This window comes from Erythrolamprus reginae, chromosome 3 (assembly GCF_031021105.1).
Source record: "Erythrolamprus reginae isolate rEryReg1 chromosome 3, rEryReg1.hap1, whole genome shotgun sequence".
NCBI classification, from domain to species: domain Eukaryota; kingdom Metazoa; phylum Chordata; class Lepidosauria; order Squamata; family Dipsadidae; genus Erythrolamprus; species Erythrolamprus reginae.
In genome coordinates, this window is record NC_091952.1 from 6,311,792 (window position 1) to 6,338,402 (window position 26,611).

At 42.3% G+C, this 26,611-nt stretch overlaps 1 protein-coding gene across 1 annotated transcript; it reads left to right on the forward strand.

The window, feature by feature from the left end:
* The first annotated feature begins 9,532 nt into the window (after positions 1 to 9,532).
* LOC139163480 (uncharacterized) lies at positions 9,533 to 26,402 on the forward strand. Its single transcript, XM_070744280.1, has 6 exons — positions 9,533 to 9,657; positions 13,790 to 13,931; positions 15,975 to 16,032; positions 17,362 to 17,452; positions 23,680 to 24,077; positions 25,995 to 26,402. The coding sequence occupies exons 2-6, from the start codon at positions 13,825 to 13,827 to the stop codon at positions 26,400 to 26,402; spliced, it is 1,062 nt and encodes a 353-aa protein (XP_070600381.1). The 5' UTR covers positions 9,533 to 9,657; positions 13,790 to 13,824.
* Positions 26,403 to 26,611: the final 209 nt, after the last annotated feature.

Consider the following 26,611-nt stretch of genomic DNA (forward strand, 5'->3'; position numbering starts at 1 on the left):
TTATTTGATTTGTATGCCGCCCCTCTCCGTAGACTCCTCCGTAGACTCCTCCGCCCCTCTCCGTAGACTAATAATCTGGCCCTGTGCCATATAGGGCTTTATAGGTCATAACCAACACTTTGAATTTTGCCTGGAAACTGATCGGTAGCCAATGCAGTCCGCAGAGTGATGGTGAGATGTGGGCATTTCTTGGAAGGCCCAAGACTGCTCGTGTGGCTGGCAGAGCACAAAACACCCACCCCTTTCCCAGGGTCCATGCCTCCTTCACTTTTTTTTTTTTAAATACTTTATTGGTTATTTACATTAAAAAAGATTAAATATAAACATTACAACAACACAACAGTTACTTGGTGCGTGAAATTACATAAATGTTTATGCATTGTTGTGATTCCGTCTGAGGCTCCTCAGGGAACGGCTGAACCTCTGCCGGCTCCATGCTCAGAGGGGGAGGATGAGGAACAGGAGGAGGAGGAGGAGGCCCAGGTAGACGGGGAGGAGGAATATCAGGCCGAGGGAGAGGGAGAACAGCCTGAGTCCCCCGGGGTGGAGCTCTCCCCAGCAAGCAGCCTGGAGTCCTTGGATGAAAATGCACACGCCATCATTGATCTCAGGCAGAGAAGAGCAGCACAATGAAGGGGACAATTAGCCAGGTATTTCCAGCCCTAAATAGGCAACAGCTGGGTTTGGGTGTGGTTCTCCCCAGAAAGGCTGAAAAGGCAGACCCACCCTTCCTGTATTGTGGAGTATTATCTTTGGGAGTCCTGGGACCTGGCTGTGATCTTTGGCGTTTCTGACTCTGGCTTGTGGCCCTGAAGGCTGAAACCTTGGGGGGAAAGACGTGGGTCTTATTCTCTACAGTGGTGTGTGTGCCAGCAAGAAGTCTGCTGTATTGTCTGGCCGTCATGACTCTGCTGTGAAGCCTCATAGCCTGTCTGTTGGGAAGAACAGGTTTTTCTCTGAGTTTGTTTTTCCAACTATAAAGTGCCTTTGCTTTTACCAGCGTGTCTGGCTGCTTTTTTCAGTTGGTGTTGAAGTCTGGGGGCACCCAGACAGAACATGCATAAGCTTCCTTCAGAAAGAGAAAGAAAAGAGACAAGAGAAGAAATTGAAGTATTACAACAAACATACATACATACATTCAAGACAAAATAAAGCATTATGCTTTATACATACATTATTCTGGTATCAGATCTTAATATTTACACCTGCTGGATTGCAGGTTAATTGTTTAATGCAGCGTATTCATTTATAATATTTACATATACATATTTTTTCCTTATTTGTTATCACATATATATATTAGTTTATTACAGTGATACCTCGTCTTACAAACGCCTCATCATACAAACTTTTCAAGATACAAACCCGGGGTTTAAGATTTTTTTGCCTCTTCTTATAAACTATTTTCACCTTACAAACCCACCGCCGCCACTGGGATGCCCCACTTCCAGACTTCCGTTGCCAGCGAAGCACCCGTTTTTGCGCTGCTGGGATTCCCCTGAGGCTCCCCTCCATGGGAAACCCCACCTTCGGACTTCCGTTGCCAGCGAAGCACTCGTTTTTGCGCTGCTGGGATTCCCCTGAGGCTCCCCTCCATGGGAAACCCCATCTTCGGACTTCCGTTGCCAGCGAAGCACCCGTTTTTGCGCTGCTGGGATTCCCCTGAGGCTCCCCTCCATGGGAAACCCCACCTTCGGACTTCCGTTGCCAGCGAAGCACTCGTTTTTGCGATGCTGGGATTCCCCTGCAGCATCGCAAAAACACAGAAGTTCAGAGGTGGGGTTTCCCATGGAGGGGAGCCTCAGGGAAATCCCATCAGCGCAAAAACAGGTGCTTCGGCTGGCAAAAGGGTTGAATTTTGGGCTTGCACACATTAATCGCTTTTCCATTGATTCCTATGGAAAACATTCCTATGGAAAACATTTTCCATTGATTCCTATGGAAAACATTTTCACCTTAAGAGCCTCGTCCCGGAACCAATTAAGTTTGTAAGACAAGGTATCACTGTACTAAGGTATCCATTTCTATGTAATTGCTTTCATATCCTCTCTATTTTTCCATGGTATAATAATGCCTTATAGTAATAATATTTCCTCTTGACAATAATTTGATTTTTCTCTCTTTATTCTTTTGTTTTGTTTTGTTTTTATTTATCCAGATATACCACCTGTCCCAAGTGTTGTGGAATTCCTTTGTATCTTTATCCTGTAACTCCTATGTGAGCTTTGTCATTTCTACTTTATTTATTTATTTATTTATTACTTGGATTTGTATGCCGCCCCTCTCCGAAGACTCGGGGCAGCTCACAGCATGTAAAACAAATCATAGTAATCAGACAGATTTAAGATATTTAAATATTTAAAAAAAACCCAGATACTAACAGACACACACACAGACACACCATGCATAAGTTAAACGTGCCCGGGGGAGATGTTTCAGTTCCCCCATGCCTGACGGCAGAGGTGGGTTTTAAGGAGTTTACGGAAGGCAGGAAGAGTAGGGGCAGTTCTAATCTCCGGGGGGAGTTGGTTCCAGAGGGCCGGTGCCGCCACAGATAAGGCTCTTCCCCTGGGGCCCGCCAACCGACATTGTTTAGTTGACGGGACCCGGAGTAGGCCCACTCTGTGGGACCTAATCAGTCGCTGGGATTCGTGCGGCAGGAGGCGGTCTCGGAGATATTCTGGTCCAATGCCATGAAGGGCTTTAAAGGTCATAACCAACACTTTGAATTGTGACCGGAAACTGATCGGCAGCCAATGCAGACTGCGGAGTGATGGTGAAACATGGGCATACCTAGGTAAGCCCATGACTGCTCTCGCAGCTGCATTTTGCACGATCTGAAGTTTCCGAACACTTTTCAAAGGTAGCCCCATGTAGAGAGCATTACAGTAGTCGAACCTCGAGGTGATGAGGGCATGAGTGACTGTGAGTAGTGAGTCCCGGTCCAAATAGGGCCGCAACTGGTGCACCAGGCGAACCTGGGCAAACGCCCCCCTCGCCACAGCTGAGAGATGTTGTTCTAATGTGAGCTGTGGATCGAGGAGGACGCCCAAGTTGCGGACCCTCTCTGAGGGGGTCAATAACTCCCCCCCCAGGGTAATGGACGGACAGATGGGATTGTCCTTGGGAGGCAAAACCCACAGCCACTCCGTCTTATCCGGGTTGAGCTTGAGTCTGTTGACACCCATCCAGGCCCCAACAGCGTCCAGGCACCGGCACATCACTTCCACCGCTTCGTTGACTGGGCATGGGGTGGAGATGTAAAGCTGGGTATCATCCGCATATTGATGATACCTCACCCCATGTCCTTGGATGATCTCGCCCAGCGGTTTCATGTAGATATTAAATAGCAGGGGGGAGAGGACCGACCCCTGAGGCACCCCACAAGGGAGAAACCTAGGAGTCGACCTCTGACCCCCCACCAACACCGACTGCGACCGGCCAGAGAGGTAGGAGGAGAACCACTGAAGGACAGTGCCTCCCACCCCCAACCCCTCCAGCCGGCGCAGAAGGATACCATGGTCGATGGTATCGAAAGCCGCTGAGAGGTCAAGGAGCACCAGGACAGAGGATAAACCCCTGTCCCGGGCCCGCCAGAGATCATTCATCAACGCGACCAAAGCGGTTTCCGTGCTGTAACCGGGCCTGAAACCCGACTGCTGGGGACCTAGATAATCGGCTTCTTCCAAGGACCGCTGGAGCTGGAGTGCCACCACCTTCTCAACAACCTTCCCCATAAAGGGAAGGTTGGAGACTGGACGATAGTTGTTAAGCACAGCTGGGTCCAGGGAGGGCTTCTTGAGGAGGGGGCGCACAAGCGCTTCTTTATAGAGTGATGGAAAAACTCCCCTCCCCAAGGAAGCGTTGGTAATCTCCTGGGCCCAGCTCCGTGTCACCTCCCTGCTGGCCGAAACCAACCAGGAGGGACACGGATCCAGTAAACAGGTGGCGGAACTCACAGCTCCAATGGCCTTGTCTACTACCTCATATATTCACTTACTTGTTTAGATTCAGACTTTATGGGTTTAGGTTTAGGTTTATTGGATTTATATGCCGCCCCTCTCCGCAACAATAATAAAAAACATTACAGTACATAATACCAAATCCAATGCCCACCCATCAAGTTACAATTTAAAATTATTAATCTCATAAAAACAGTATATATAAAAAAACAGGCACACAGTCAATCAATCAACAAAACAACATGGGCAAGGGGGAGGTGTTTTAGATATAAGTCTAACCTGTTCTTGAAAGCCTCCAGTGATGAAGCTCCCACAACTTCCAAAGGCAGCTTCCGTTCCATCAGTTGATTGTTCCCACTTTCAGAAAAGTTTATCTTTAATTTCCAAGTTGAATCTCTCCTTGGTCAGTTTCCATTCATTATTCCTTGTCTGGCCTTCAGGTGCTTTGGAGAATAGCCTGACCCCCTCCTCTCTGTTGCAGCCCCTCAAACATTGGAACACTGCTATCATGTCTACCCTGGTCTTTCTCTTCACTAGAGTAGCCATGGCCAGTTCCTGCAACTGGTCATCGTATGTTTTAGTCTCCAGTCCCCTAATCATCTTGGTTGCTCTTCTCTGCACTCTTTCTAGAGTCTCAACATCCTTTTTAATAGTGTGGTGACCACTATCATTTTTTACATTGCTGTTAGGGTGGCCTACAAATCTCATTTATAAATAAATAGATAAAGTCAATATTTGTCACACAGGAGAGGGGGTGGACCTATTCTCCAACACACCAGTGCAGAATAAGAAACTATAGAAAGTAATTGAGGAAAGAAGCAACTTCAATTTGAGGAGAAACATCCTAGCAGGACAATTAACCAGTGGAACAGCTTGCCTCCAGACGTTATGGGTGCTACATCACTGAAGAGTGGATTGTCACTTGTCAGAAATGGTATAGGGCAGTGATGGCAAATAGAATATAGACTAGAATATATAATGCTCAAAAAAATAAGGGGGACATTCAAATAACACATCCTCACAGAGGGGTGGCATACAAATCTAATAAATTATTAAATTATTATTATTATCCTAGATCTAAATGAATGAAATATTCTCATTGAACATTTCATTTGCATAACTATTCCATTTGCACAACAGGACGTGAAATTGATTGTCAATCAGTGTTATTGAGTATCAATCAATATTTGTTTGTTTGTTTATTTATTTGGTTTGTATGCCACCCTTCTCCGAAGACTCGGGGCGGCTCACAGAATACAAAAAACAACACAACAACAAATCTAATTAATTAAAAATTACTACTAAAATCCCATATATATCAAAATAAATTGGCCAACTCATTCACAACCACACATTACATCTCATAAACAGGGGAAGGGGCTTGATCTAATTGCTCCATGCCTGGCGTGCCTTTACTTGGAGTTCTATTCTGTTGTGTAAGTGTTCCCTCTATTTTTTTTAGCAGTGTAGAATAGAATAGAAAATAAAATAATAGATTAGAATTAGAATAGAAAATAGAATAGAATTAGTCTAGAATAGAATAGAAAATAGAAGTAGACTGGAATAATAGATTAGAATTAGAATAGAAAATAGAATAGAATTAAAATTACAATAGAAAATAGAATAGAATTAGACTAGAATAGAAAATAGAATAGAATTAAAATAGAATTAGAATAGAATTGTTGGAAGAGACTTTGGAGGTCTTCTAGTCCAACCCCCTGCTTAGGCAGGAAACCCTACACCAGACAAATGGTTATCCAACATCTTAAAAACTTCAATTGCTGTAATATTCACCCCTTCTCCCCTGTCTACAACAGTTGCAAGAAGATCACTATCCTGGTGATGGAGGGCACAGATAAACCAAATGACCTCAATGACTCTCGGAGAGAGAGAGTATTAACGACCAGATGACTGCAAAGAATATACAGTAAACCTTTACATCCTCCACCACTCAGTCAGAACAGAAGCAGCTTCTTGGAGGAGAAGCAAAATGTCTTCTACCGTAGCAAAACAAAACTCTTTTGAAAAAAAGCAAAAATGGCACCTTTTCGGAAAACAATCATTGTTTTTTCCCCCTTAAGAATCAGCAGAGGCAATGATTGCAAGCGAACAAGCTGCTAGACCTCGGTGAGAGAATCCGCAGCCTGTTCCTGGCGTGTACACACCAAGGAGCAGTGGTGATGTCACGGGACCACAACAACTCGGTTTATCGCTGCCATTTCCTGTGCATATTTTCTTGCGCATCCCCCAAAGTGGGGGGAAATAACCAAGCTCGCTGTGGTTTCCATTCTCCCCCACGCCCCTTTCATCCTTACAAGCGGTTTTTTTGCACATTCAGACTCTCACAAACTGCCAAAAGACCAACTTGTCCTCTGGTCAAATGCTGTTTTTCTTCACCGTTCTAATTTCCCAAATTGGGAACGTTCTCATTTTAGAAACAGAAGATTGACAGCAGAAAAAGACCTCATGGTCCATCTAGTCTGCCCTGTATTTTCTGGTTTTTCTTTCAAAATGTTTCGCTTCTCATCCAAAAAACTTCTTCAGCCCTGGCTGGATAGCAGGGATAAAACACCCAAACACAAGTTTTAAGTTTTATTGGATTTATATGCCGCCGCTCTCCGAAAACTCGGGGCGGCTAACAGCAATCATAGACAATATACAATAATAATCCAATACTAAAAGCAAATTAAAACCCCTTAATATAGAAAACCAAACACACATACAAACATACCATGCATACCATTGTAACGGCCTAGGGGGAGAAGAAATCTTAATTCCCCCATGCCTGGTGGCAGAGGTGGGTTTTAAGTAGTTTACGAAAGGCGAGGAGGGTGGGGGCAATTCTAATCTCTGGGGGGAGTTGGTTCCAGAGGCCGGGGCCGCCACAGAGAAGGCTCTTCCCCTGGGTCCCGCCAAGCGGCATTGTTTAGTTGACGGGACCCGGAGAAGGCCCACTCTGTGGGACCTAACTGGTCGATGGGATTCGTGTGGCAGAAGGCGGTCCCTGAGGTAATCTGGTCCGGTGGCATGAAGGGCTTTATAGGTCATAACCAAAACTTTGAATTGTGACCGGAAACTGATCGGCAACCAATGCAGACTGCGGAATGTTGGTGTAACATGGGCATACCTGGGGAAGCCCATGATTGCTCTCGCAGCTGCATTCTGCACGATCTGAAGTTTCCGAACACTTTTCAAAGGTAGCCCCATGTAGAGAGCGTTACAGTAGTCGAGCCTCGAGGTGATGAGGGCATGAGTGACTGTGAGCAGTGACTCCCGGTCCAAATAGGGCCGCAACTGATGCACCAGGCGAACCTGGGCGAACGCCTCCCTCGCCACAGCTGAAAGATGTTTCTCTAATGTGAGCTGTGGATTGAGGAGGACGCCCAAGCTGAACAATGTGGTATATACAGTAAAATGCATCCTTTAAGATGGGTGGACTTCAACTCCCAGAATTCCCCAGCCAGATTGCTTTAAGATAGGGGGGGGGACTTCAACTCCCAGAATTCCCCTAGTCAGCATCCTTTAAGGTGGGTGAACTTCAGCTCCCAGAATTCCCCAACCAGATTGCTTTAAGGTGGGTGGACTGTCAGGAATCACTACCCCTAAATCCTTCTGAAGTTTTTGCTAACACAGTACTGCCAATACAATACTCAGATTGAGGAGTCCTCTTCCCCAAGTGCATTATTTTACATTTGGAAAAATTAAACTGCAGTTTCCATTGCTTTGACCACTTATCTACTGTTGTGGTTAGCTCTGGCCCAGCTCCTGCCCCTAGGAATGTGCAGGTGAATGGGGGAGAAACAACCACATGCCGCAGGCCTGTTTTGCTCCCGATGGAATCTGCCGACGAAGCCTCCTCTGACCAAGGAAGCATGAGTGACAGGGAAGAGGGGAGTTTGGCAGACAGCCCAGGAGGAGATCAATCATCTGTATCATCCCTGGATTCTGAACAAGAATTAATGACACATCCATGCATGTGTAGAGTGATGCATAGAAGACAACAACTGAAGGATTATTACAAGAGAAAATGAGGCCACCTGTGGTTGGGTGGGGCTGCTGTAATTAGTGCTACAGATAAAAGTGCAGCTTGGTTTTTTAGCCTCATGGCAGTTTATCTGATTCATTGTTTCGTCAAGATCGTGGTCTTTGTGCTGTTCAAGATTGTGTGTGGACTCTCTGGACTTTAGAGTTGGACTCAATTTCCCAGTTGTTGGGTGAGCAATTGGACTGCATTTAACCTGTGCCTTGTATGTACCAGAAAATCCCTTTGACATTTAAAAAGGGAGTTTTTTCTGTTTTTCTGTTTATAAAAACTTTTGGGTTTTCCTTTTATTGTGTGGTGTGTGTCTTCCTGGACTAATTACCCTGTAATTACTGGTGGTTGAAACATGCCGGCAGAACATCAACTAAAGCTAAATAATTTTGGATATAATGCACCCTTGTTAACCGTGAACCTTTCCAATTTCTTCCTGTTTTTTTAATATATACATTGGAAACATAGAAAGTCCAATAGAACTCATCAATGATCAGAAGCGGGTGGAAATAGTTGGGGACACAGCTAGTCCCCAACTTACGATTGTTCGTTTAGTGGCTGCAGTTAACGATGGCGCTGAAAAAGATACTTATGACCGTTTTCCACACAGTGTCTGTTGCAGCATTTCCGAGGTCCCATGATCAAAATTCAAATGCTTGGCGACTAGTTGTACTTGCGACCATTGTCGTTGTGTCTCAAGGTCAGGTGGTCCCCTCTTGCGACCAAGTCAATGGGGGAAAGCCAGATTCATTTAGCAACCAGGTAACTAATTTAACAACCGCAGAGATTCACAACGGTGGCAAGGGAAATCATAAAGACTTCATAAACTCAATCTGTATAGTCTGGAGGACAGAAGGAAAAGGGGGGACATGATTGAAACATTTAAATAGGTTAAAGGGTTAAATAAGGTTCAGGAGGGAAGTGTTTTTAATAGGAAAGTGAACACAAGAACAAGGGGACACAATCTGAAGTTAGTTGGGGAAAAGATTAGAAGTAACGTGAGAAAATATTATTTTACTGAAAGTAGTAGATCCTTGGAACAAACTTACAGCAGACGTGGTTAGTAAATCCACAGTAACTGAATTTAAACATGCCTGGGATAAACATAGATCCATCCTAAGATAAAATACAGGAACTAGTATAAGGGCAGACTAGATGGACCAGGAGGTCTTTTTCTGCCATCAATCTTCTATGTTTCTATGTTTCTACAACCAGGTTCCTAACTGATCGACTCTCCTGATTCACTTCAAAGCTCTGGCAAGGCGTTTTCGCTCTAAACTGAGCGAAAACTCACTTTGCCAATGTTTCACTTCGCAACAGAAATTCCGACCCCAACTGTGGTCGTAAGCCGAGGACTAGCTGTAAACAATTCACTCCCCGCCTACCTGCCCGTCTGGTTTCAAACAGCCCCTTTTTGTCATTACGTCGCGTAGGCAGGAAACCAAAGCATTTATCTTTCACTGCACAGTTGTTTGCTTCACATCTTCTGGTGAAAACGGCTGTGTGAGAGTTGCGGAAAACGGCATCCAAGCAAGAGTTGAAGGCTTGAAGGACATCTGCAAGAAGATCCATCCTGTGAGAAGATCCATGAGAAGTAAGCATGCCTCGTTGGGAAAGATCGTAAGCATGACCGTGGCTTCCTGTTGTTCCTGAACCAGTGAAGTAAGTTGTCTCTTCAAACACTGCAACTTGGGCCGTGGGTTCTCTTTTACATGAAATATTTAAATTAAATATGTGCCAGCCATGTGCAGCAGCTGCCAAAAAAGCCACAGAGTTCTAGGCTGCAATAACAGAGGGATAGAATCAAGATCACATGAAGTGTTAATACCACTTTATAAGGCCTTGGTAAGGCCACACTTGGAATCCTGCATTCAGTTTTGGTCGCCACGATGCAAAAAGGACGTTGAGACTCTAGAAACAGTGCAGAGAAGAGCCACAAAGAGGATTAGGGGACTGGAGGCTAAAATATATGAAGAACGGTTGCAGGAACTGGACATGGCTAGTTTAATGAAAAGAAGGACCAAAGGAGACACGATAGTAGTGTTCCAATATCTCAGGGGTTGCCACAAAAAAGACGGGGTCAATAGCAGCTGAGGGTAGAATAAGAAGCAATGGGTGGAAACTAAACAAGGAGGGAAGAAACGTAGAACTAAGGAGAAATTTCCTGAGGGTTAGACGAATTAATCCGTGGAACACCTTGCCTCCAGAAGTTGTGAATGCTCCAACGCTGAAAGTTTTAAAGAAGATGTTGGATAACCATCTGTCTGAAGTAGTGTAGGGTTTCAAGCCTAAGCAGGGGGTTGGACTAGAAGACCTCGAAGGTCCCTTCCAATTCTGACATTCTATTCTATTCTCTGCTATTCTACTCTATTTCTATTCTAATTCTATTTATTTTATTTATTTATTTATTCTATTTTATTCCACTGATCCACAGCACTCTCCTCCGGTCTAGATGTGATAGCTTTTTGTATTGGGTTTTAATTGGTTGTATTGTTTTTTTATTGTTGTTCACCGCCAAGAGTCCATTAGTAGTTGAGAGGCCTATAAATTTAATAGAATTCTAATTCTAATTCTAATTCTCTTCTATTTTCTATATTATTCTAATTCTATTCTATTTTCTATTTTATTTCTATTTGAATTCTATTCTATTCTAATTCTAATTGTATTCTATTCTATTTTTATTCTATTTTATTCTATTTTCTATTCTATTTTTATTCTACTTTCTATTTTATTTCTATTCTAATTCTAATTGTATTCTATTCTATTTTTATTCTATTTTATTCTATTTTTATTCTACTTTCTATTTTATTTCTATTCTAATTCTAATTGTATTCTATTCTATTTTTATTCTATTTTATTCTATTTTCTATTCTACTTTCTATTCTATTTCTATTCTATTTCTATTGTAATTCTATTTTATTCTAATTCTAATTCTATTTTTATTCTATTTTCTATTCTATTTCTATTCTATTTCTATTTTATTCTAATTCTATTCTGTGAAGGTTCCCCTCCACCTCCGTTTCTAGGCCAACTTGGTTGTGATTGTGATCTTGGGAGTCCTAGCGGATAACCACTTAAATAGGAGTCCACGTTGTGCTGCAGCTGCCAAAAAAGCCAACACACTCGTAGTCTGCACTAAATAGAGGGACCGACTCGAGGTCATGTGAAGTTTTAGTATCATTTTATAAGGCCTTGGTAAGGCCACACTTGGAAATACTGCATCCAGTTTTGGTCACCATGATGTAAAAGAGATGTTGAGAAACTGGAAAGAGGGCAGAGAAGAGCAACAAAGATTCCCTGAAAGCTCCAGAGTGCGAAAAACAGCATGATGGGCAAACAGGAAGTCCATTTTTCCGAACTTCCGGTATGCCCATTTGGCTGTTTTTTTCACCATCCCAAGCTTCAGTGAGGCCTGTGTGCATGCGCGGAGATGGGAGGGATTGTGTGCAGAGGCAGTGTGGGGGGGGGGAGGATTGCGCATATGTGTGTGTGAGGTAATGGGCATGGTCACATGCGCACATGCTGGTACATGAATACACACCCTCTTGGCACACAAACCAAAAAAGGTTTGTCATCCCTGATATAGATCTTTGGAGCCTTTTAAAATGCTTATTTATTGGAATCCACATACATATTCTTTCTTTCTTTCTTTCTTTCTTTCTATCTCTCTCTCTGTCTGTCTGTCTGTCTCTCTCTCTCTCTCTGTCTGTCTGTCTGTCTGTCTGTCTATCTATCTCTATCTATCATCTCTCTCTCTCTTCTCTCTCTCTGTCTCTCTATCTATCTATCTCTATCTATCTGTCTGTCTGTCTGTCTGTCTGTCTATCTCTATCTATCATCTCTCTCTTCTCTCTCTCTCTCTCTCTCTCTATCTCTGTCTGTCTATCTCTATCTATCATCTATCTATCTATCTATCTATCTATCTATCTATCTATCTATCTATCTATCTATCTACCGACCTCTATCTATCTATCTATCTATCTATCTATCTCTATCTATCTATCTATCTATCTATCTATCTATCTATCTATCTGTCTCTATCTATCTCTCTGTCTCTATCTATCTATCTATCTAGCTATCATCTATCTATCTATCTATCTATCTATCTATCATCTATCTATCTATCTATCAATCATCTATCTATCTATCTATCTATCTCTCTGTCTCTATCTATCTATCTATCTATCTATCATCTATCTATCTATCATCTATCTATCTATCTATCTATCTATCATCTATATTTATCTATCTATCATCTATCTATCTATCTATCATCTATCTATCTATCTATCTATCTATCTATCTATCTATCTATCTACCGACCTCTATCCATCTATCTCTATCTATCATCTATCTATCTATCTATCTATCTATCTATCTATCTATCTATCTATCTATCATCTATCTATCTATCTATTATCTATCTATCTATCTATCTATCTATCATCTATCTATCTATCATCTATCTATCATCTATCTATCTATCATCTATCTATCTATCATTTATCTATCTATCATCTATCTATCTATCTATCTATCTATCTATCTATCTATCTATCATCTATCTATCCGACTTCTATGCCACCCAATCCCTCAGGGCAGCTCACAACATAATATAATACAATACAAAAAGATACAAGCAATAAAAAGAAGTCGAATATAATCTCTAAAAACTAACCCCGATAAAACCCATTTACATATTAATTTGGCATCTGAGGGACAAGTACTTAAGGCCCCAAGATTGGTTTCTGAAAAGAGCGATTCAGATGAATGGCAACCAGCAAATACAGGTGGTCCTCAACTTACGACTGTTTGTTTAGTGACCAAAGTTACAACGGCACTGAAAAAAAAGTGACCGGATCATTTTTCACACTTTTTTGACAACCCCGTGATCACATGATCAAAACTCAGGCGCATGGCGATTGACTCATAGTTATGACATCCGTCTACAGCCTGGGGATCAAGTGATCCCTTTTTGCCTCCACCTGGTGATCAAAAGTCAACGGAAAAGCTTAGTGTAATTTTCTATTCTCTCTTTTACGTTTCTTTGTTTTCTCTATTTTAGATTTAACAGATTTAATTTTATTTTATTTTTATCCTTTTTATTTTTAATTGTATATATATGAAGGAATTAGTAATTAGGTTTGTAATTGGATTAATTTGGCAATATTGGTGATATTATTTGGCGTATTTGTTCCCCTTGGACTACGCTATTTCAAATGTTTTTTTCTTTCAGGGGTATTTTATTAATAGGCGTTAATTATCTGCTAGGAGTATTGACTATACGTGAAAATTGATATGGAAGCGATTAGGAGAGATTTGAAACATTTCAGCCTACTCAGTGTGAGATACTAAAATTTGGAACAGCATAAATGGGGTTTTAGCTAATAGTATTTTTGTTTAGCATTAAAAAAACCTGTGCAGCTATTTTTATCCAGATGTCAAAAGAGAAGGTGGTAGCATTTGGCTTGTATACTATAACTTCTTGAAACTGATTTATTGTAAAGCAATTTGATGTTGCTGTTATAATTTTTACTGTACTGTGATTGGAGAGAAAGAATAAAAAAATTATTTACCAAGGGAAAAAAAAGTCAACGGAGAAGCCAGATTCCATTAACAACCAGGTTACTAAGTGAATGCTGCAGTGCTTTGCTACGGAGAGGAAGGCAAGTTTCACTTTTCAATGTCTCGCTTAGCGACGGGAATTTAGGGCTCCGTTATGGTCATAAGTAGAGGACTACTTGGGTTGTAATGGGTGATTTTTCTTCCTCTCTCCCTCTCTCTCCACTTACAGCTTCCTGTGCCAAGCGGCTTTCCAGCCTCTGTTTTATGGCGTCCGTCTTTGAGGAAGGACCGGTGGGAGGGTTCCCCTTCTTCATTGCGGGGGTATCCCTGCTTTCCGCCTGTTTCGTGGTTCTCTGTGCGGCCTGCAGAAGGTAAACGTTGGAGCCACTTTGGGACCAGGGTCCCCCTAAAGCAGTGGTCCTCAACCTGGGGATCAGGACCCCTTTGGGGGTCAAACAGCCATTTCACAGGGGTCACCTAAGACCATGGGGAAAAGACAAATTTCCCCTGGTGTTAGGAACTAAAGTTTCTATTCTGGCACCTTGGAACATATTTTTACAATCTGACCAATCAGGTGTTTACAGTGGGGGCGTCCCTCTGACCTTCCTGCCAATCAGCTTAAAGTTCTGTTGGGAGAATTGGCGCTAGGCTTGTGGTTGGGGGTCACCACAACATGAGGAATTGTATTAAGGGGTCGCGGCATTAGAAAGGTTGAGAACCACTGCCCTAAAGGAACTCAGCATCTGGGCACACCCTACTTGGAAAATGAGCAGGTGTATCTAATCAGATGTGACCCTGAATCACCTTCCCTTATAGATGGGGTCTGCCCAGTGGTGAAATCCATTTTTTTTACTACTGGTTTGGTGGGCGTGGCTTGGTGGGCGTGGCTTGGTGGGTTTGGTGGGTGTGGCTTGGTGGGCGTGGTGTTTGATGGCCATGGCTTGGTGGGCAAGGCAGGGGAAGGAAACTGCAAAATCCCCATTCCCACCCCACTCTGGGGCCAGTATTTGCCGGTTCTCTGAACTACTCAAACTTCCCGCTCACCGGTTGTCCAGAATCTTTCAGAACCTGCTGGATTTCATCCCTGAGTCTGCCTTATCTTCAGCCCCTGCCTTGTTTAGCCCTCTGAGAGCTGTTCTAGGTATGTTGGAAGATGAAACAATAACCTCGGATGAGTAGAATTGAGTATTTCTTGCTCTTTCCATCCTTTTTAATAGGAAAGTGAACCCAAGAACAAGGGGGCACAATCTGAGGTTAGTTGGGGGAAAGATCAGAAGCAACATGAGAAAATATGATCTTACTGAAAGAGTAGTAGATGTTGGAAGAAACTTCAAGCAGACGTGGTTGGTAAATCCACAGTCACTGAATTTAATCCACAGTCACTGAAACAAAATACCCTACGAAACTAGACTTACAATCCTGGGTCTTGAAAGCTTAGAACTACGACGCCTTAAACATGACCTCCGTCCAGAGTCTGCAGAGAGGGGCGGCATACAAATCTAATAAATTATTATTATTATTATTATTATTATTATTATTATTATTATTATCATCATCATCTAAGTATTGCCCACAAGATCATATGCTGCAATGTCCTGCCTGTCAAAGACTACTTCAACTTCAACCACAACAACACAAGAGCACACAACGGATTCAAGCTTAATATTAACCGCTCCAAACTTGACTGTAAAAAAATACGAGTTGTTGATGCGTGGAACTCATTACCGGACTCTGTAGTATCATCCCTTAATCCCCAACTCTTTACCCTTAGACTCTCCACGGTTGATTCCTCAGAGGTCAGTAATGGGCGTACATAAGCACATTAGAGTGCCTTCCGTACCCTGTCCTATAGTCTCTCCTATATCTCATATATCTTCTCTCCTTGTTGTCTGAAGCAGAGGTCTCCAGCCTTGTCAACTTTAAGACTTGTGGACTTCAACTCCCAGAATTCCTCAGCCAGCAAAGCCTAAACATTTTAGAGTCACCAAGGTTGGAGACCCCTGATAGCTAATTTGGGCATGGCGATATTGAGCATGGTGATATTATTTTCTCAGATCTCTCAAATAGAGAGTTCACCTGATTTGTTGGTTAGTCTCAGCAAAGGGAAGACCTAGTTGGTTTAATTAGGCTCGGAAGCTCAACAGAGCTGGGATTGGTCTATCTGTGAATAGGAGACCACAAGGAAATCCAAGGATTGGACATTTTCATTTCCCACAAGCCTTAGCAAAAGTCAAGTTAGCAGAAAATGGTGAAATGGGGGAAACTGTTTTGAGAAGTGAATGTGGCGTCATGGTAACTACTTGAATTGAATGGATATCTCAGTGTTTTCTGGACCACGATAACAAAACTGAGTTAATGGACTCTAAGTGATTAACCTGTCCAAGGATTCATTTTGCCTCTTTTATGTTATTTAGGAAAGATGAGAGCAAACTGTCTTCCCAGGATGATGAACGGGTGTTGTATCATGAGCTTGTGAGTGCAGTTCTTCTCCTATTACATTCTCTGGGGGTTCATGAGGACTAGAACACTCATTAGTCAAATGCCCAGTTTTAGGCTCCTATGCTTGATTTTAAGTGTGGGAGACAAACAAAGGTCTTCAAAAATGAAAATAGGCCACATGAACCTGATCCAGAAGCTTAGAGAATAAAGAGAGAGGGGGCTGCAGCATTGTTTGACATAGAGCGTGTGTGTGTTTAATAATCTTTCTCCATATCTGCCTGGTTCTTGCCTCTGTCTGTCTGTCTGTCTCTCTCTCTATCTCTCTATCTCTCTATCTGTCCGTTCTGCCAGCATGTTTCAACTGCCCGTAATTACAGGGTAATTAGTCCAGGAAGACACATACCACACGATAAAAGGAAAACCCAAAAGTTTTTATAAACAGAAAAACAGAAACAGCTCCCTTTTTAAGTGTCAAAGGGATTTTCTGGCACACACAAGGCACAGGTTGCTCACCCAATAACTGGGAAATTGAGTCCAATTCTAAAGTCCAGAGAGTCCACCCACAATCTTGAACGGCACAAAAACCACATCTTGACGAAACAATGAATCAGATACTGCCATGAGGCTAAAACAACAGGCTGCCCTTTTATCTGTAGCACTAATTACAGCAGCCCCACCCAACCACAGGTGGCCTCATTTTCTCTTGTAATAATCCTTCAGTTGTTGTCTCCTATGCATCACTCTACGCATGCGTGGATGTGTCATTAATTCTTGTTCAGAATCCAGGGATGATACAGGTGATTGATCTCCTCCTGGGCTGTCTGCCAAACTCCCCTCTTCCCTGTCACTCATGCTTCCTTGGTGAGAGGAGGCTTTGTCGGCAGATTCCATCAGGAGCAAAACAGGCCTGTGGCATGTGGATGTTTCCCCCACATTCACCTGCACATTCCTTGGGGCAGGAGCTGGGCCAGAGCTAACCACAACACTATCTATCTATCTATCTATCTATCTATCTATCTATCTATCTATCTATCTATCATCTATCTCTATCCTTTATCTATCATCTTTATCCACATCTCAGCTCTAAGTTCAGTACAGAAGATGCTAGACTAGGAACAGAGAGATCTGAGTTCCAATCCTCCCAAAGGCATAGAGGCTAACCCTGGGGAAATTTGTGCCAGCCACTCTCTCTGTGTCTCTCTCTCTGGCCAGCCTACCTTACTGGGTTGTTGTTGCAGGGGGGGGAAAGAGGAGGGGGAAGGACCCAAGAGGACCTAAGTGTGGAAAATTCCAGGCCCAGAAAGACTCTCTTTGGGGTTCCTGCTTCTGAACCTCGCATCACTGGTTTTCCTTGTCGTTTAGCAGGCTGTGCCAGGACTGACAGCACCCTTGGCGTTCAGAGGCTCACTGCCCAATCTGCAGCATGGCAGTGGGAGAGATCCAGGGGATGCATGTAAGTGACCAGGTGTTTTCTCATCAGAACTGGGAACGGGGCGGCCCATTGGAATTGGGGAATGGAATGATTATCATTATTGACCTTTCTTTATTCTTTATTGTTCTTTGTTTTGGTTATCCAACATCTTCTTTAAAACTTCCAGTGTTGGAGCATTCACAACTTCTGGAGGCAAGCTGTTCCACTGGTTAATTGTTCTCAGTCGGGAATTTTCTCCTTAGTTCTAAGTTGCTTCCCTCCTTGTTTAGTTTCCACCCATTGCTTCTTGTGCTACCCTCAGGTGCTTTGGAGAATTGCCTGACTCCCTCTTCTTTCTTTCTTTCTTTCTTTCTTTCTATCTATCTATCTATCTATCTATCTATCTATCTATCTATCTATCTATCATCTATCTATCTATCTATCTAATTCTCTCTTTCTCTATCTATCTATCTATCTCCCTCCCTCTTTCTCTCTATCTCTATCTATCTATCTATCTATCTATCTATCTATCTATCTATCTAATTATCTCTCTCTCTCTCTCTCTCTCTCTCTCTATCTATCTATCTATCTAATTATTTTTCTCTCTCTCTCTCTCTATCTATCTATCTCTATCTATCTATCTATCTCTATCTCTATCTATCTATCTATCTATCTTTCTTTCTATCTATCTATTTTATTTGTCAATCAAGTATAGGATAGTAGTTTATATAAACATAACATAGAAAGTAATGATAAAAAAGACAATAGGATAGGGAGGGTAGGCACAGTGATGCGCTTATGCATGCCCCTTACAGACCTCTTAGAAAAGGGGAGAGGTCAACTGTAGGTTGAAGATTTTGGGGTTGGGGGAAGAAACAACAGAGTCAGGTAGTGAATTCCAGGCGTTGATCAGTCCACTGCTGAAGTCGTATTTTCTGCAGTCTAGTTTTGGAGCAGTTTAAATTTAGTTTGAATCTGTTACATGCTCATGTGTTGTTGCAACCCTTGATATACTGGAACACTGCCATCATGTCTCCCCTGGTCCTTCTTTTCATTAAACTAGCCAGGCCCAGTTCCTGCATTTGTTCTTCATATGTTTTAGCCTCCAGTCCCCTAATCATCTTTGTCGCTCTTCTCTGCACTCTTTCTAGAGTCTCAACACCCTTTTTGCATTGTAGCGACCAAAACTGACTGCAGGATTCCAAGTGTGGCCTTACCAAGGCCTTATAAAGTGGTATTAACCCTTCACGTGATCTTGATTCTATCCCTCTGTTAATGCAGCCTAGAACTGTGTTGGCTTTTTTGGCAGCTGCTGCACATGGCTGGCTCCTATTTAAATGGTTGTCCACTAGGACTCCAAGGTCCCTCTCACAGTTGCTACTGTTGAGCAATGTGCCACATATACTGCACCTGTGTGTTTTGTTTTCCTTGCCTAAATGTAGAACCTGACTTTTTTCACAATCAAATTTCATTTTGTTTGATAGTGTGCTTTGATAGCACCATTGTACCTTTGAGTGTTCATTAAACAGATGACTGTTAGTTGACAACTATCTCTATTGTGCTAGGGGGCAGGTGAGAGAGGGGATCGTTTTAAAAACTTTTTTTTTAATTTAAGATTTAAGTTTTGTGGATTTCCTGTCTCTTTGGCATATGTGAGTGTGAATGTTTTTTTACAACTCGATCAGGTTTCAGTTAATTGTTGTGGGTTTCCTGTCTCAACAGCCAGTCATTGTAGGATGAGGGTGCTAGAAAAATACAGATGGCTGGATCTCATCATTTAAGGCAGCCTGAGACCTGTTTTAAGTCCCCCCCCCCCCAAATCCTGGTCCTAAACCAAGAGTCACCAAAGTTGACTTGGGACTTCAACTCCCAGAATTCCTCCATTAACCTATCTGGCTGAGGAATTCTGGGAGTTGACGTCAAGAGAAGTTTTATATTTTATATTATAGCAGCTGCCAAAAAACCTAACACAGTTCCAGGCTGCATTAACAGAGGGATAGAATCAAGATCACGCAAAGTGTTAATACCACTTTATAAGGCCTTGGCAAGGACACACTTGGAATACTGTACTGCATTCAGATTTGGTCGCCACGATGTAAAAAGGACATTGAGACTCTAGAAAAAGTGCAGAGAAGAGCAACAAAGATGATTATGGGACTGGAGGCTAAAACATATGAAGAACTAAGACACCTTAAACAAGATCTAAGTATTGCCCACAAGATCATATGTTGCAATGTCCTGCCTGTCGGCGACTACTTCAGCTTCAACCACAACAACACAAGAGCACACAACAGATTTAAACTTAATATTAACCGCTCCAAACTTGACTGTAAAAAATATGACTTCAGTAACCGACTTGTCGAAGCATGGAACTCATTACTGGACTCCATAGTGTCATCCCCAAACCCCCAACACTTTACCCTTAGATTATCTACGATTGACCAATCCAGATTCCTAAGAGGTCAGTAAGGGGCGAGTACAAGTGCACTAGAGTGCCTTCCGTCCCCTGTCCTATTGCTCTCCTATATCTCCTATACCTTTCTTCTATTTCTATATCTCTTCTTCTATTCTTTCATTGATATGTTCTATTACTATATCTTCTTTTCTATTATTTCTTAGATTATTTTACTATGAGTGTCTCCTCTATAACCTTCATCATGTATTGTACTATGTGTATATACCCACTAAAACCCTCATTGTGCATTGGACAAAATAAATAAAAAAATAAAAATAAAAATAAAAATAAAAAAATAAATAAAAAAATAACAGTTGCAGGAACTGGGAATGTCTAATTTAATGAAAAGAAGGACCAGGGGAGACATGATAGCAGTCTTCCAATATTTCAGGGGTTGCCACAAAGAAGAAGGAGTCAACCTATTCTCTAAACCCCCAGAGGGTAGAACAAGAAGCAGTGTGTGGAAACTAAACAAGGAGAGAAGCAACTTAGAACTAAGGAGAAATTTCCTGACAGTCAGAACAATGAATCGGTGGAACAGAAGTTGCCTCCAGAAGTTGTGAATGCTCCAATACTGCAAGTGTTTAAGAAGATGTTGGATCACCATCTCTCTGAAGTAGTGTAGGGTTTCCTGCCTAAGCATGGGGTTGGAGTAGAAGACCTTCAAGGTCCCTTCCAACTCTGTTGTTATTATTATTATTATATCCAAATACATTATATTGTTTCCATCTTTCCTTTAAAAAAATAAATTTACCATGGGCCGAGAATCAGAGTCTGCACTAGATAGATAATCGGCAGTTGAGTTGAAACTTAATCAAATTAAAAATAGCAAATGGGAGAGATCTTTTGACTCAAATTTCCTCTTTTGGAAGGGATTTCCATAAACCAATTACTCTCTGGGTGAAGAAATATTTCCCTTTATTTGTCCTCACTTTCTTACCTATGAGCTTTAGGGAGTATCCCCTCGTCCTCGTATTGTGTGATAGAGAAAAAAATTGTTCTATCCCATGCATGATTTTATACACTTCGATCAAGTTACCTCTTAAACGCCATCTTTCAAGGCTGAAGAGACCAATGAGTTGCAACCTGGTTTCATAAGGGAGGGGCTCCATTTCTTTGATCATTCTTGTTGCCGTTTTTTGCACCTTTCCCAGTTCCATTATATCCTTCTTCAGGTGCAGTGACCAGAACCATAGACAGTACTCCAAGTATGATCTCACCATCAATTTGTACAGAGGCAATACAACACTTGTTGACCTATTTAAACACCGATTTAAAAACCAGTTTATTGTGGTTTGGAGACGCTTGTCCGAAAACCACCAGTGTCAACCCTGAAGCCATTCTGAAGCTTCATTATTGCCACACGAGCTGAGGAGTAGGGAGGGGTGAATAAAGGTAGCTGAGATTTTGTAGCCAAAACAAAATACTTTTCCTTGGGACCCAAGGGCATTCTAACAACTGACAGGAGGAGCGACATTACCAGGTGACTGGATGACACTTTGATTAGACCATGTGACCATTTGGAGAAGGAAAAACTTTTAATTAGGTGAAAACCACAGGAACCTTCAGAGTCGGTTTTCACCAGAACTGTGCCAGTATAATGGACCCAATAAAGCTGTTCTTTGAGGAATCTACCTGCCTTGGAGATTTTGCTTGCTGTGGGTGTATTATTTGGAACCCTGGACTGTCCCTCTTGTCTCTCTCTCTCTCTCTCTCTCTCTCTCATATTTATTTATCAATGTATCAATCTTATCAATCAATCTATCTATCGATAGCCAGCTAGCTAGATCGATCAATAGATAGATAGACAGACAGACAGACAGATATAGATATAGATATAAAGATAGATAGATAGATAGATAGATAGATGAGAGAGAGAGGAGGAGGAATAGATGAGTATATTGATAGATTGATGAGAAAGTGAGAGAAAGAAGGGAGGGAGGGATAAATGGATAGATGGATAGGTAGATAGGCATTGCTCAAAAAAATAAAATAAAGGGAGCTCTCAAAGAACGCATCCTAGATCTGAATGAATGAAATATCCTAATTGAATCCTTTGTTCTGTACAAAGTTGAATGCACACAATAGCAGGTGAAATTGATTGTCAATCAGTGTTGCTTCCTAAGTGGACAGTTTGATTTCACAGAAGTTTGATTTACTTGGAGTTATATTGTGTTCCTTTAATTTTTTTTGAGCAGTGTAGGTAGGTAGGTAGGTAGGTAGGTAGATAGATAGATAGATAGATAGATAGATAGATAGATAGATAGATGAGAGAGAGAGAGAGAGAAAGAGAGAGAGAGAGAGAGAGATCTATCCCTCCCTTGCTTGCTGTGGGTGTATTACTTAGAATCCCAGTGGCTGATAAGGTCCCACAGAGTTGGCCTTCTCTGGGTCCCGTTGACTAAACAAGGTCGTCTGGCAGGCCCCAGGGGAAGAGCCTTCTCTGTGGCAGCCCCAGCCCTCTGGAATCAACTCCCCCCGGATATTAGAACCACTCCCACCCTCCTTGCCTTTCGTAAGTTACTGAAGACCCACCTATGCCGCCAGGCATGGAGTACTTGAGATATCCCCAGGCTAATGTGATTTATTTATGTATGGTATGATTGAATTGTATGGTTTTTAATGATATGGGTTTTTAGATGTTGTTTTTAAGTACAGTGGAACCCCGACATAAGAGCTGCTCTACTTAAGAGCAACTCGAGATAAGAGCTGGGAGGGGAGAGATATTTTTGTTCTACTTACAAGCCCAAATTCGAGATACAAGCGCCAAGGAGCTGTCTCCTGAAGCCAAACGCTAACTTCCGCGTTCGGCTTCAGGAGACAGCTGTGAAGCGGCGCGCATGTTTTAAAAGGTTGCAGCCGGCCTGGGGGGCTCGGGGGGGTGCTTGCAGCTTTCTTTCTTGCTCTTTTTCTTTCTCTCTTTTACCTTCCCTTCCTCTATTTCTTCTTTTCTTTCTCCTTCCCACCTTCTTCCCTCCCTCCCTTCACTCATTCCTCTCTTACTCTCCCCTTTCATAAGTTTCCTTGCTTCCTTCCTCTGTTCCTGTCCCTTCCCCCTTTTTTTCTTTCTTTCTTTCTTTCTTTCTTTCTTGCTCTTTTTCTTTCTCTCTTTTACCTTCCCTTCCTGTATTTCTTCTTTTCTTTCTCCTTCCCACCTTCTTCCCTCCCTCCCTCCCTTCACTCATTCCTCTCTTACTCTCCCCTTTTATAAGTTTCCTTGCTTCCTTCCTCTGTTCCTGTCCCTTCCCTCTTTCCTTCCTTCCTTCCCACCCTCCGTCCATTCATTCACCCATTCCTCTCTTGATCGCTTAAAGCCGGTCCCTGGTGCAAAAAGGGTTGGGGACCTCTGTCCTACAGGATTGGGTGGCAGAGAAGTTGAACATATGTAAATTTAAAAGTTTAAGAAAGTTTACAAGTTAAGTGAAAGAAACTTCATTATTCATTTATATGTACATGTACATTTCTTCATTAAAAACATGTCTTTCTGCATAATTTAGACTAACTTTGTGAGTTTTTTGAGGGCTGGAACCAATTAAAATTATTTACATTAATTCCTATGGGGAAAAGTCGTTCGAGATAAGAGCTGCTCGACTTAAGAGCCCAGGTCCGGAACGAATTAAACTCGTATCTCGAGGTACCACTGTACTGGATTTGTCACATTGTTTATCTCTGTTGTGAGCCGCTCCAGGTCTTTGGAGAGGGGCGGCATACAAATCTAATTAATAATAATAATAATAATAATAATAATAATAATAATAATAACAACAACAACAACAACAACAACCCTGGACAACTGCTGTGTTTCTCTTCGCAGACATCCCACCAGCCCTGCTGACTTTTCCTCGCCCGTCGAACAAAGACGACAACTCTGTGGGTAGTTGCAACTTCCTCGTCCTCCCTCCGAGGGACCTGCCTACCGTCCCGCCTTCTCCAGACACGACCTACTCCAACCTCAGCTTCCCAAAACGAGGTGAGGGGACACTGTGCGAATCCCAGGCAGCGGAGGGAGAAGAAAGCCAGAGCGACCAACCCGCAGAAGATAAGAGTATAGAGAACGTCCTTGGCTACCAGGCCCAGAAAGGCGGACCCAGCTATGCGTGTATTGTGAAGAAGAAGAAGACGACCGATGACAAACCGACCTGGGTGGAGGCGGATAAACCTCAAGAGGTGTCTCTTCTCTCCAGCACGGCATTATCTCTATCAAGGAAAGAGGTAGGAGAAGTTTTTAAGTGGCCTTCAAGAGAGATGTTCTTGTTTTGTTCAGGTTGAACTTGCGGACTTCAATTCCCAGAATACCTCAGCCGGTACGGCTGACTGGCTGAGGAATTCAGGAAGCTGAAATTGCAGACTTCAATTCCCATAAATACCCAGTGAAAACGGCTGACTGACTGAGGAATTCAGGAAGTTGAACATGGGGACTTCAATTCCCAGAATTCCCCAGATAGAACGGCTGACTGGCTGAGGAATCAAGGAAGTAGAACTTGCAGACTTCAATTCCCAGAATTCCCCAGCCAGAACGGCTGACTGGCTGAGGAATTCGGGAAGTAGAACTTGCGGACTTCAATTCCAAGAATTCTGGGAGTTGAAGTCCACAAATGCTGGCAAATTTGGAGCCCCCTTTTTGAGATAATACCTCAGTGTAAAGTCCTTTTTCAGGTTTATTTATTTATTCATTTATTTATTCATTTGTCCAATACACAATACATATGGAAGAGAATACACATGAAGTAATATATATAAAGATAATATGTAAAAATAGAGGAGAAGATATATGAAAGGAAGAAAATATATACGATATATGAGATAAAGGAAAGACAATTGGACAAGGGACGAAAGGCACACTGGTGCATTTATGTACGCCCTTTACTGACCTCTTAGGAACCTGGAGAGGTCAATCATGGATAGTCTAAGGGAGAAATGTTGGGGGTTAGGGGTTGACACTATTGAGTCCGGTAATGAGTTCCATGCTTCGACAACTTGATTGTTCAAGTCATATTTTTTATAGTCAAGTTTGGAGCGGTTAATATTAAGTTTGAATCTGTTGCGTGCTCTTGTGTTGTTGCGGTTGAAGCTGAAGTAGTCATTGACCGGTAGGACGTTGCAGCATATGATCTTGTAAATCAGAACAAAAAGGTTGAACTAAGATGATAGAGATGGTGGAGTTTTGCCTAAGACCTTGTAATACTAATATCAAATGACCTAAGTGCCAAAGCCCACTGCAACAATATCGCCAAAAAGGCTTCCAGAGTTGTTAACCTGATCCTACGTAGCTTCTGCTCTGGCAATCTCACACTACTGACTAGAGCCTACAAAACCTATGCCAGACCCATTCTCGAATACAGCACATCTGTCTGTCCACATCTCAGACATCAACACTCTCGAAAACGTTCAAAGATATTTCACCAGAAGAGCCCTTCACTCCTCCACTTGAAACAGAATACCCTACGAAAATAGACTATCTATCCTGGGTCTTGAAAGCTTAGAACTGCGGCGCCTAAAACACGATTTAAGTATTGCCCGCAAGAACATATGCTGCAACGTCCTTCTGGTCAACGACTACTTCAGCTTCAACCGTAACAACACAAGCGCACACAACAGATTCAAACTTAATATTAACCGCTCCAAACTTGACTGTAAAAAATATGACTTTAACAATCAAGTTGTTGAAGCGTGGAACTCATTACCGGACTCAATAGTGTCAACTCCCAACCCCCAACACTTCTCCCTTAGACTCTCCACGATTGATCTCTCCAGGTTCCTAAGAGGCCAGTAAGGGGCATATATAAGTGCACTGATGTGCCTATCGTCCCCTGTCCAATTGTCTTTCCTTATCTCTTATATCATATATATTCTCTCCTTATCTATATATATATATATATATCATATATATTCTCTCCTTATCTCTTATATCATATATATTCTCTCCCTCCCATCTACTTCTCTTCTTTATACTTTCTATCGTTATATATATTACTTAATGTCTATTCTCCTCCATATGTATTGTATATTGGACGAAGAATAAATAAAATAAAATAAATAAATAAATAAAACAATGGAATTGACATTCCAATGCGGGGTTCGCTAAACCAGGACTATTTATACGGCTGCTAACGGCTCTTCCTTTTACAGATAGAAGAAATGTACTCCGTGGTTTGCAAAGAGAAAAAGAAGAACAGAGCCCCTCGCTCCGAAGGGGACGGCGAAGAGACAGTTCCCCAAGCCATTGGGAGTCCTGGGCACCCCCAGGAGATGACGGCGAGTAAGGAATCCAATGGCGTAGTAAGTTACCAGTCCTCATCGCTCCCCACCGCCATGGAGCCTTACTATGAGACTGTGCCGTGTGAACCCAGGATGAAAGCTGCAAGCCAGCCAGTGGCCGAACCGGCTTATGAGTCTGTAGACACTTACTGGAACAAGGTGAAGAAGAAATCAAAGTCCCCGAAGAAGAAAATGGCGCCTGAAAATTTGTACGAAAGCATCGACCAAGTGGTCATTTTGGGAGAAGGCCGAGGCCGAACATCGCAATTGGAAAGCTGACTCTTTTGTGTGTCTTTTTCACAGTCCAGGGGCCCAGGTTCCAAATGTTAAAGGGAAATACAGATAGCCCTCAACTTACAACCTGTCAGGTTGACACAACCACCCATCAATCAATCAATCAATCAATCAATCAATCAATCAGAATACAGTGGTACCTCTACCTACGAATGCCTCTACTTACAAACTTTTCTAGATAAGAACTGGGTGTT